At 44.8% G+C, this 12611-nt stretch overlaps 1 protein-coding gene across 2 annotated transcripts in view; it reads right to left on the bottom strand.

Annotated features, from left to right (window-relative positions):
* The window catches only part of Xpnpep2 (X-prolyl aminopeptidase 2), a 30799-nt gene that overhangs the window by 12114 nt on the left and 6074 nt on the right, over positions 1 to 12611 (bottom strand). For both annotated transcript variants that reach the window (XM_029472944.2, XM_021153652.3), the window contains exons 4-14: positions 11752 to 11862; positions 9577 to 9640; positions 8349 to 8453; positions 8030 to 8116; positions 6916 to 7062; positions 3852 to 3953; positions 3143 to 3224; positions 2666 to 2861; positions 1815 to 1904; positions 1015 to 1124; positions 318 to 395 (exon numbers count right to left, since the gene is read on the bottom strand). In XM_029472944.2, coding sequence (XP_029328804.1) covers positions 318 to 395; positions 1015 to 1124; positions 1815 to 1904; positions 2666 to 2861; positions 3143 to 3224; positions 3852 to 3953; positions 6916 to 7062; positions 8030 to 8116; positions 8349 to 8453; positions 9577 to 9640; positions 11752 to 11862 — 1172 coding nt within the window. The remainder of the gene's footprint in view (positions 1 to 317; positions 396 to 1014; positions 1125 to 1814; positions 1905 to 2665; positions 2862 to 3142; positions 3225 to 3851; positions 3954 to 6915; positions 7063 to 8029; positions 8117 to 8348; positions 8454 to 9576; positions 9641 to 11751; positions 11863 to 12611) is intronic.

The following is a 12611-nucleotide window of genomic DNA, read 5'->3' as shown; positions in this document are numbered from 1 at the left end:
CTGAAAAAAAAAAAAAATTCACAGAAAGAGCTTCTAACAGAATCTATGCTTTCCTTGAACCCTAAAGACCCCAGAAGCACCCAAGCACTCCCCAAATCCCTGCTTTTTGGGAACAAAAGCCATTCTCAGACCTATTAATTTCAAGGAGATTGCGAATGGCAAAGGAGTTCCTCCCTTGACCACCCACAGTCCTGAAGGCCCCCAACCTTAAATTTGACTCAAAGCTTAGAACATTCCCTTCCCAACCCAGGTCCCCTCTACTCAGAACCATGACCCCTGCTCACAAGCACTGTAGAAACTTATTTGTTCTGAAGTACCTGTAATGGGCCAGGGCGGCATTCAGGCCACTGGCAGAGATGGTTTCAAAACTGGGTCCAGAGGAGAAGTTTTCATTCCTAGGCAAGGCAAGGTAAGGAATGGGCAGAGAATGGCGCAGGGACTAAGCTGTGACTAGGATATGTCACACAGCAAATGCTCAGCTGCCTTCACCCCAACTTGACTCCATTTACCTCTCCCTGCCCCACCTCCGCCAGCTTTGTCCTGTCACATATAGAGAGAACACTCAAGCACAGAGAAGGATAGATTATGGGCACCAATTCTTGACCTTTGCCTCTACTTTCCTTACAGGAGAGAAGAAAGGTAATTCCCTGTATCTGAGAAACATCCCACCCGTGTGCTATGTCTTGCACCTCAAACATAGATGCTATGCAAGCAGCCTCAAGAAGCCTTCTTTCTACTGGAAGCTCCTAAGAGTCCCAGGGGCCCCCTGGCCTAAGCAGGCCTTTCCCAGGGAGAAGGAGCTGTGTCTGAGGCATTCGCTAGGGGGTGCTGTTGGGTTGTCCCCACTTTCAGCAGGGCTGGAGAATATCTTCCAACACCCCAAGCACCGCTCCCAGACCACCCACGAACCTGTCAATCTCACTTCCAAATACAAGCAGGATCTTTATTCTTCCTAAGGAGACTAATTACTCCTCACTTCCCCACCCCCACACCAAAAGATAATAAGCCCAGTACCGTCGTAACTCATCAATGTATTCTGCCCCAGAAAACTCATCCACCGTGCCTTTGGGCACGTTCTTCTCCAACCAGACCAAGTACTGGATCACAGCCACAGCGTCCCGCACCTGAAGCCGGAAGAGTGACTAAGGCTGGCCGAAATGGCAGCCTCCTCGCTTAGGGAAGACGATCAGATAGCTGCCCTGGGACTGAGTGCTTTTAAAACATGACAATTTTACTGGCTACTGGATAGCAAAAGGATTCTCATTAATGTTTATATCTAAACAGAGTGTGCTCATGTTTTTAAAAGCCTTCTTATCTTTAGAAATACTCACTGAAGCAGTGACAGTTGAAATGATAGAATATGTGGGGTATGCTTTAAAATAATCCAGCAGCAAGGAGTGGGACAGGAGGGTCATGCACAGGGGTGTGGGTGGTGTTACAGATGAAAGAGCTTTGGGCAAGACTTGATTATTGAAGCTGGGTAATGGTGACATAGGGAATCTTAGGCTATTTTCTGTTCTGTAGTGTATGTTATTATTATTTTTTTAAGAAAAAAATATTTCAAAAAAAGGTCTTTTATCCTAATGTCTAAAAAGTGAGTCATCCTCTTGCCAGGCAGGAAATTGTTACATCTAACACTTATTTAATACAGGCAGTGTTCAAAGCAATGCAATCATCACATGTAATATCTACATATCTATATAAATATAGAGATATTTGTTGTTTCTTGCTTTTTTTTAGAGTCTTCCTCAGGCATCTTCTATCTAGGAGGCTAACTCATGAAGCCGACCTCCCAAAGGGCCATATGGACTTACGTGGCTGCTCTTCAAAAGGGCCTGCTCCTTGCTGTTCTTTACAGCCTTGATTAACATCACTGGGGAGTAGGTGTCTGTCACAAGTTTCTCCTGTTGAGAATAGGGACCGAAAAATGCACTAGATGCACTGTCCAAGATAAGCAGTGCTTACAAAGGACAGAGAGCAAGTCCCACTGGGGCGAGACTGTAAGACTTGCTGATCTCTTTGACCAGGCCCTCTCCTTTGGCTATTTTCTGGATAGGCAGGACTTTCCTACTTTTCTGCCTATGGGTTTCCTTGGTGAGCACTGTCCTGGTACCAGCAGTCAGGCCTGGCATGCTAGAGTCCACAGGTTGTTCTAGCAGTCAAAGTTTCTTATACATATCAGAGAGGTTACCAGCCCCCAGGCATATACTTTGTCAGCCAAAGGACTTCACAAGTGCTATATCCTTGCAGTCTGCAAAACTCCTGTAAGTGTTCAACTTCATTACCATTTTAAAGAAACAGAGATCTAGACTGACTGAGCTACTTGTCCAAGGTCACTGCACGACCCTTTAGAAAAAGAGCTCAGATCAGAATCAGGTTCAGATGGCTCTAAAGCTTCTTCTAGACCAGGCTACATTTTGTCTAGTCTCCTCAAAAAAGTTGCCCATGGGCCCTGTGGACAGACACCCCTGCTGCCTCTTCCTCATCCTCGTCCTTCTCCTCTTTCTCCTCTTCTTCTTCCTCCTCCTCAGTCTCCCATCAATGAGGTCTACACGGGTACACAGTGCACATTAGCTGCCTGACAAGTTGGCCCAATAGAGGAGGGGTCCCATTTTGTCAGTTGTTATGCCTGGAGCAGAAGGAGGCCAGTGACTGACAAACCTACCTTGGGTATCACTTCATAGACCCCATAGGTGGTATAGCTGACCCCAATCAAGATTTTCACATCCCCTGAGGCATAGGCCTTCACACTGTCACGAACTTGACTGTAGTCCTCAAGTTGTACACACATGGGTAATGTGCAGTTTGTATTCAGGTACTGCAGGGTCTCGAGGCTAAAGCGACTCTTGTTGACAAACAACCTATGTGGAGAGGGAAGACCAGGAGGGTCCTGAGTGCTTGCCTACTAAGGAGAACACATGAAATTGGAGGCATATACCAGTCTTTTGATTCCAAAAGGTCACAGGAAGCCAACATAGAGAACCAGGGGATTAGACTTGGGTTCACTGGGACCAGAAGTCAAGGGGTCATCTAGTGGTGGGCACCCAAATTTATGAGTACTCTGAAGGCTGTGACATCAGTGGTATAGGATAGGGTGGGAGTTAGAGGAAACTCACAACAGTAAGCTAAGGAGAAGCTGTACCTGATGGAGGAGTCCGTGAGCAGTGCATAGGAGTAGAAGAAGGGGTTATAGGGGATGTCACTGCTACGAAGGTTGAAGAGCCCTGGAAAAGAATTGATGGGATTGTTGGAGGCTGTTCTGAATGGGGGCCATCATTTATAACACCTATGTTCCACTGTTTAGTTTGGCTTCAAGATTTTTACTGACAGCAGCCTCTGAATGCTTCTTAATCTTAGAGATCATGGAGATGCTGAAGAGAGCTATAGATGTCCCCCCCCCCTCCAAAATAGAGATAGGTGACAGTTAGCACTCAGTATGGGTACATTCTCTAAATGTCTGAAGTTCAGCCATAGGAATTGGACAGACAGCCCTCAGTCATGTGGGGACAGAATAGGGTTACTCTGGGTATCAAAGCTGTCCTGGATGACAGCCAGGGCTGCTGGTGGCTTTGTGGGCCTTCTTCCTCCTAAGAAGACATAATTACCCTGCCACTCTGGCCAGTACATTTCTCAGGTGGCCTGTGGGCTTACCCACTTGCTTGGAGCTCCCTAGCTTCCTTGTTCTATAGCCCCAAATAGCTGCTCTCTTCCCCTCTGAGTTCCCACAGACTATGATCTTGGAGCTTGTAGGAGCTGGTGAATATGTTGTTGTTTTAGGAAAAGCTGTATGTTGCAAGGTCCAGGAAGCTTAGGACTACCAGACTGACCCATGTTCAAAAATCCCCACTCACAGGCTGTCTCATCAAGTGCAGATAGAAGGACCCCAGTTGGAGTCTTGGCGTGGTGCTCCATATAGCTTCGGACAGCGGATACTTTTTCCTGCCAAGTGCTCCCTAGAAGCAAAGGAACCCAAAGAAAGTATGAGTGACATACCTTGTCTTTGGCATAGGGATTCGGGGAAACTCCCTAAGAATAGTATTTTTCCTTTATTTCTGGTGGAGGATATGGAGCCAATGGCCTTGAACATTGGGCAAGTACTTTATGACTGAACTACTCAATCCCTCTATATTTCCCAAAGCTGTAGAAGTCTATCATCAAACAGGATCTGACTTGTATTATTAATGACTTGCCCCCTAACCCAGATGGGCCTTCAACCACAGTCACAAGTCAAATCACGTGAGTTGCCCGGAGTCTCATAGCTTAAGAGGTGCAGCAGGGATTTGAACCCATATATGTGTGATGGGCCTGGCCCACACTCCGAGAATCTGCACTAATACTGAGCTTTCTTCTTAAAGTTTTTCAGTCTCTCTCTTTTTTTTTTTTTTTTTTTTTTTTTGGTTTTTTCGAGACAGGGTTTCTCTGTATAGCCCTGGCTGTCCTGAACTCACTCTGTAGACCAGGCTGGCCTCGAACTCAGAAATCCGCCTACCTCCGCCTCCTAAGTGCTGGGATTAAAGGTGTGCGCCACCACGCCTGGCTAAAGTTTTTCAGTCTTTTAAGTGGTCTTTAACTTTGTCCAGTACTTTCCTTTCTTGGTTCTATGAGTTCAGTTTTCATCTCCTTTTCTGCCTCCTGCAAGGCATTCAAAGTCTCTCTCTAGACAGTGCTAGGGGAAAAATTGGCAGAATGTCATAAGCATTAAGATTCCTACTTGGGCCCAGATACAGAAATGATATCTTAATGCTATTAAGAAACTTTATGCAAATGGGTTAAACTATTCAACTAGAACCAAAAGCTCTGGGTATGATATACTTTTAAAGTTTATTTTATTCTGATAAAACAAGACAGTTTAGCCTTCATAAAGAACACAGTTCAGCTGGCTTTCAGTATCCTCACAGTGTTGCACAACCATTGCCAGTATCTAATTCTAAAACATTTTCAACATCTCCAAAGGAAACCTTGTACCCATTAAGGAGTCCCTCCTCATTTCCTCTCCTTCCAGCCCCAGGAAATCACTAATCTACTTTCTGTCTCTGTGGATTTGCCAAGGCTGGGTGTTTCCTATAAATGGAATCATACAAGTTGTGGCTTCTTCCACTTAAAATTATGATTAAGATTAAGTATTACTTTGTATGTTGGCCCATGCCTCTATGGGAGGCTGAAACAGGCGGATCACTGTGGGTTTGAGGCCATTTTGGGCAATATAGTAACTATAATGTCAGCCTGGGCTACGGAGTGAGATCCTGTCCCAGAAAGAAAACAAGGCAAAACACCCAAAACCTTAGAACCCCCAAAAGAAAGATGTGTAACTATGATCCATTTGGAGAAAACAAAAATCACACACAAATGGTCAGACACGTGAGTGGCTAACATTTCCCGTGCCAGCCACACCTTGCCTTTGCCTTTCCACACCACCTTTAACGCCTAGACGTGGCTGGAGAGGAACATTCATTTTTATCTATGCATCTTGAAGTTGAACACTGTTCTTTGGCTTCTGGGCTAAGCTCTGACTCCAAATGTCTTTTCCTTGAAGACTAATGACTCCTTAGCATCTCCTAGCTTATGGGAAGTGACAAAATCCATGTGAATTCTGTCTCAATCCTTGAGAGTCTTTTTTTCCATGTTATCCTCCCCTTTCCCTGGCACAGTGGAGGCCTTTATATCTGAGTAAGATGAGTGGTATTTACGGTCAAACACTCATAGATTGCAAGTCTCTTTAGAAACTAAGTCAAGGTGCACAAAGAAGGATTCTGCAAGTTACACTGGGACAGATAAAAAATTGGACACTGTTTCTACTTGTTTCATCATAGCCACAATTTTGAAATTTCCCTCTCACTTTCTCCACTCCTTTCTAAATCAGAAATAATATGTGGATTTGTGTGTAGAAAGGGGGTTTTCAGATTGCTCAATGTGACAAGAAATGCAACTCCATTGGCCCATTCAGAATTTCCAGGGAGGTTAGTGACCAAGACCCTGATTCATGATAGGTCCCCTAGCCCTGGTCAGAATTCAGTTATTGCTTACAAGAATCATAATGCAAGCTGTACTTTTATATCAGACTAAGATAATTCCAGTGAGGTCTTGGTTACAGATGCTAGACTTTTCTGGGTCAATTAACCTTATTTTGTGGTCCAGCCAAAACCCTCTTCTGTGCCACAGACTGTCACTGAGATTAATCATCTACTTCTTCTGTCCAAGTTAGTTCTGTCCAAAACTCTAAAGCCTTCGTTAGAGTAGAACCAGAAGTGAAGAGCTGAATGACTCCAGCAGTTTCCACTACCAAATAAACAACTATGATCATGGGCTTGTTCTTTTAAGAAAGATTTTTAAAGAAGTGGGAGGTAGAGCAGGGTGAGCTGGAGAGATGGCTCAACTGTTAAAAGCACTACTTGCCATTCCGAAGGATGTGGGTTTGATCCCCAGCACCCACATGGCAAATCATACCCATCTGTAACTCCAGTCCCAGGGGAGTCTGATGCCCTTTTGTAGCCTCCTCAAGCACTGTATGCACCTGACTGCACAGACACCATGCAGGCCAAACAAACATCCAGACACAAAAAAGGACAATGGAAAACTTTTTAAAGAAAGGGTTTTTTGTTGTTCCAACTTTCTTTGATTCTCTTGTTCCCTCCTTTTCTACTGTATCTTTCTTCAAATCCTAACACTGCTTTTTTCAGTATTTTCTAAATATAGTCTGAGCACCTTTGGACTCTGTGAGGGGAGAGAGAGAGAGAGAGAGAGACAAAAAAAAAATCTGCATTTTAACCAAGCATCTCAGGTGGTTTGTAAAACATTACTTTGTTGCCTTGTTTAATGACATTTTCAGGGAAAAATACCATCAGCAGCACTGGGGATTATGCTGGTAGGGACCCTTATTTGTACAAATTCAGAAGGAGAATAGGCCTATGGAATCACCTGTAAATTCTTTCGGCAGGGCATAAATGGGTTGGCTTGGCACTGGGGGCCTCTCTGACCCCCATGCCACGTCAACAAGGTTGGTTGTAACCGATAACAGGTGTCTGCTGGAGTCTTGGAATCCTTGATCATAATTTTTCCAGGAATCTGCAGAGATAGAAAGGAGTCACTTGCCCCTCATCCATTTGCAACTCAGTGAAATCTGGCCTAGGCAAAGTTAGTCCTGCAGCCTTGCCTTTGCTTAGCTCCTATGTCTCCATAGCCTGGCTGAGGTTCCAGCCCTCTGAAATGCACACCTCTCCTTCACAGTGCATCTTCCATCTGTCTTTGCCTGCTTTCCAAACCTAATGGTCCCACTCCTGCCTTGATGCTGTCCACTGTCAGTTAGCTAAGTTTGCATTTCTCTGCCCCATTCCCTGGCACAGTGCTAGGGCTTGAACCCAGGACCTTGAGGATGTGATGGAAGTACTCTACCACCACACATTATACCCTTAACCCTAATATGGTCTTTTTAAAGTGTCAGTGATTGGGGACAGTACTTTTAAGGTACAAGACATTTTTATTAGGCTGTAATGTCACCATTCAGAGCATTGGATAGGTCAACAAAAAGGTTAGTTTGGAAGTAGGAGCCTTTCAATGTATATTCATGAAGTCTTTGATGGTATGGGCTATCCATCTGTCTGGGGCCGCAGAACTTGGGGAGCTGTATTCCCTGGAACCCTGATTTGCTCAAAGGCCCTTTCTATACTTTTCGCTCTTCTAAGATACCTTCCGAATATGTTTTCTAAGAGATCCCAAGTACCACGATTGGTAGATTCCAGGACCCAGAGGATGGTTCTGGGGTCAAAGATATACCAGACCTATTTATTCACTAGATCTTAATTATTCCAAGTCATCTAGGTTGGCTTTCTGCATTTATGCTTTTTACAAACATTTTGATTCTTTTAAAATATATTTTAATTACACAATCCATGAACATCTCTTTGTTACAAAATATTTCTACAGCCACAACGTCAAGATCCCCTCTCCCTAAGCAAATATGTGTGCCTCCCAGGAGGCTGAGCAACCCTTGTGGTCAGTTCTCACAAATCCAGGGACTAAGAGAAGAACATACCAACAGAAAAGAGGAAGGGGTCGAAGCCCACGTTCTCTCCATCAGGGACTTCAGCTAAGATCCAGGCGACAATGGAAGAAATGCTAACTGAAAGATGGGAGGGAACACAAAAGTAACTTCCCAGACTAGAGAGCACCCAATGCCTTAGGCAGACTTTAATCTGCCACATGTGTGTGCCTCAAAGATCAGGCATGCCCTCGTGTCTCCTGAACTACCCACGGAGGCCACGCACCACTGTATAGACACCCACTCACCTGTAGTTCCCCAAACCTAGTCTAGAGTCCAAGGCTGGGGGAACAAACCCACGTGAGCCTTCTACCTTCCTTGTGCAGCTCCCAGTTGCAGTCCATCTGCCTCTCAGCCTGAGTCCAGTAACGACTATCGGTCCAGACAGCTGCTTTCCCCATGGTCACCACAGCAGTACCTGCAGCAGAATGGAGAAGTCTAGAGGTGAGGATAAAGATGAAAGTGAGGAATACAACTTTGTTGAATGTACAGTGTAGTACTGGCTCTGTCACAAGGGTCTCTAGAATGAGCTTCTCTCCCCCATTGGCAGGAAGAGAGCTCTGTAGGAGATTTTGTTTGTTTGTTTGTTTGTTTTTTTCGAGACAGGGTTTCTCTGTGTAGCCCTGGCTGTCCTGGCACTCACTTTGTAGACCAGGCTGGCCTCAAACTCAGAAATCCGCTTGCCTCTGCCTCCCAAGTGCTGGGATCAAAGGCGTGCGCCACCACGCCCGGTTTGTAGGAGATGTTAAAGGCATTCTTGTCTACAAAGGGAGCTCACTGGGCAAACTGTCTCTGCTTTGTGCTCTTGGTCCTTAGAGAGGGAGGGCCTTTAAAACTAGGAAAAGAATTTGCTTGGCTCCCAACAGTCCAAAGGAACTAATGTTGCACATGTGTCTTCTCAGGAAAGATGAGAGCTGATAAAACATCAAACTAGGTGCCTGCCTGAGGACTGATAGGGAAGACAAATTCAGCAACTGTGCTAGAGAGAGTAAGGGCTCACAAAGCGGGAGGCAGAGCACCTTGAGGCCCAGGAAGGAATGTGTGAGGGTCAACAAAGGAAGCTGCCTTTTATTTCAGGGAACAGAATCAGGCCCTTCAGAAACTGAAAGGAGACCTCATTAAGAGCCATGCTTATGTCTCATTTGGCCATGTAGAGTGATTTCTGTAAAAAACACCCTAAAAGTAAAACTTTATCCCCAAATGAACCATTATGTAAAAGGAAGAGCAGGCTTTTTGACAATAGATGTGGAAGTAGCAATTGCTTCGGAAATCAGCCTCAAGGAGTGCTGTGCTAGGCTGGCTGTGGCAGAGGCACCAAAGCCTGGGAAGGAAGCCAGGGGGCGGGGGCAGCTCCTGTGCAGGTGTGGCCAGTGGGGTATGAGATATTTGATCCGGGGAACATGCTAGGTTTCTGGGGGTGGGGAGAATGAGAATGAATGCCAGCCTGTGGTCTTGGATGCTGGGGAACTGGCCATCCCAGTTCCTCTATAACCAGCTCAGGTCTACCAACAGAAGTAATGATGGTGGATAATGGCTCTTACCTGCAGACCCTGTGAAGCCTGAAATCCACTCTCGCCTCTTATCAGGTTTGCCAATGTACTCACTCTAGGAAATCAACAATACCATCATTAACTTCCTTCACAGACTCAGGTGCCAAGTGGAAGGCCACAACTACATCTTGGATTTTTCCTGTCTTGCCACATCAGGCATTCTTCCCCCCCAGGAAGTCTCTGTAGCTCCTTCCACATGCTGTCTTCTTTACTTTTCAGAAACTGTGCCTCTTGGGGTATAATGTCCACCGTTTAGCACTAGACTGGATTATATCAGACTGTTCTGCAAAATTTACCACTGTGAGCATAATGCAAATTCAATATGGTCATGTCTTTTGGTACTCCCCTTAAAATATCATGTCTTCTTTTCCAGTCTATCACACTATATTGGGTACTGCATAAATAGCGTTTACCTAGGACTTTATACACTGACCAGTTAGACATCCATACCCATGGATTCTGTATCTGCAGCTTCTATCAACCTTGGCCTTGGTCAAAAATATTGGGGGTGGGGGAATGGCACTGCATTCAATGTATATCATTATTCCCTAAGCAAAACAATATGGTAACATTTACATAGCATTCGTATTGTGTTAGGCACTATAAACCTTCTAGAGATGATTTTAAAGCATATAGAAAGCTCTGTATAGATTATATGCAAACACTATGTCGTTTTGTATGCGGGCGTTGTAACATCCATCTTTTGGACTGTCGATACAAGATGACTTTATGTTAGTTCTCATCATCCTTGAAGACACGTCATTGTTATTTTTGCTGAAAGGAGCTTGAATCTTTAGTCAAAGTTCTTATGTATCCCCGGCAGGTCAGAAATTAACTGAAGCCGATACACTGACTTTGAAAATGCCTTTTTCTTCTAGCTGGATTGGTATGAGATGCTGCATGAGGTAGAGGCAGAGCTACTGGTAGGAAAAAGTGGGCTGAGTAGGCAAGGCTGCTATTTTGGGAAAATGGTTCATATAGAGACCATCACCTTGTTTTCTGTCTGCTTTTGCCCCTCAGTCTACTGCCCACGTCTATATAGTCTAGCTAGCACCCTGGATCATTATACTGCTCCAACCAACAGAGTCTGAGACAAGCTGGACCAGGAAGGAGCTTAGAATTCTTTCAGGTCCATTTCCAGTGATAGCCTAAACATTCTTTCTGAAGTTGGTCAAAATCACTTCCAGAGTTGTTTTAAGTTTTTACACATTTTGTGTGTGCGTGTGCAAGTGTGTGCATGTATGTGTGTGTACATGTATGAGTGTGTGTGTGTGTGTGTGTGTGTGTGTAGACATATGCATGTGGAGGTTAGAGAAAGCCTTGTGGGAGTTGGCTCTCTTATAGGTTCTAAGGATTGAACTCAGGTTATTGAGCTTGGTGGCAAATGCCATTACCAACTGAGCCACATCCCCAGCACCAAAGTTGTTTGTGTAATGTTGCTTCTAGAGGTCAAGAAAATTTGGCCTTGTTTTTTCTCCAGTGTAAAGAAGTATGTTCTTTCAGTTGACCTTAAATGAGTGTATGGGAAGTTTTCCATTGTTTCGGATAGCCCTGGGGCGTATTTGATGTTAATTCTGTTCTCCTGTGAGGGGCTGTAACAAGGAATGAGTCAGCACTCAGGTGATTTCCTGTAAACCTTCTTCCCACCTTAATTTATAAATAAAGTCTAGAGCTGGTGATTGAGCGGAGAATGCGGGGAAGGTGGAGCTGAAGGTTTTGGGAGAGAGAGAGAGAGAGAGAGAGAGAGAGAGAGAGAGAGAGAGAGAGAGAGAGAGAGAGAAGAAGAAGAAGAAGAAGGAGGAGGAGGAGGAGGAGGAGGAGGAGGAGGAGGAGGAGAAAGAAGGAAAGTGGAGCAGAAGCACCTAGCCTGGAGAGACCACAAGTTCTAAGGGACCTCTTATATGGGGAAGATGGTAGTGTAGCGGTAGATCTGCCCAATCTAGGCACACAGCATATAATCATATTAATTGAGTTGTGTTTTCATTACCCAGGCTTCTTTGGGTTGGAGATTTACTGCAACCATTTCATCCTCTTTGCTATGGAAGTGCTGTGTCTGTCTTCAGCTTCCACATCTTACCAGGCTCTTATTTGTGGCTCATATTTAGAGGCCAACAACCCCAAGTAAGTGAGAGGAAGGAGATGAGAGAGAGCAGAGCTGGTCCTTACCATGTGTGCATCCGTGTCTGGGATGATGTAGGCAGAGAGATTCCAGGTCTCCATCTGTTGGCGGAGGGCCGCAAGCCGCATTGTTGTATTGACGGCAGTAACTGGCAGGCGCTGATGGAGAACACACGAATTGCTTAAATGAAATGCTGCCTGAGACTTTGCCTCTAGGGAAGTGCCCAGCTTTTCTTGAGGGCGAGTTTTGGGGTATTTAGGCTATATTTAAGAGTGATGGGGTGACTGCTGATAGCATTTCTTAGTCTAAATTAAGAAGCCTAAGCTAACTACAGATGGAGGTATTTATAGAGCGTGAAGACCCTTTGGAACAATTAAGGGACCTAAATGTCCCTTATGCAGATGAAAACTACAGGGGTTTCACCCCAAGTCCCAGGCCAGGCTATGTGCAGACCCTTTGGGGATGTCTTGAGAGTAGAGTTGCCAGATTAATGAACAAAAGTACAGGCCACCTATCTGGTTAGACTGGACTTTCTGTTAAACAAGGGATCCTATTTTAATATAAATATGTCTGATGCACTATTTGGAGCACACTTTAGTACCAAAATATTATCACCTGAAATTCAAGCAATAATCAACTCTCCTGTTTTCCATTCAGCTAGTCTATCTACTCTTCCGGGAGTTACTCCCTGGCCCCAAATAGTACTGGAGAGTGAACATGTACCCTGGCATTTGCGACATCTCCCAGAAAGATCCTCTTCAAACCAGATATTTCTTTAGAGGGCCTTTTATCTTCCAAATGAAAACCAAGGTCTTTTTTTTTTTCTTGTTTGCTTGCTTGCTTTCTTTGCCTTCTCTTCTACAAGAAATCCAGATTTGTTCGCATAGGAAAATGCCGTGGCTTGTGC

This window comes from Mus caroli, unplaced genomic scaffold (genome assembly GCF_978045245.1).
Source record: "Mus caroli unplaced genomic scaffold, Mus_caroli_1 scaffold_5, whole genome shotgun sequence".
Classification (NCBI taxonomy): Eukaryota; Metazoa; Chordata; class Mammalia; order Rodentia; family Muridae; genus Mus; species Mus caroli.
This window is presented reverse-complemented; position numbering and strand designations above follow the sequence as displayed.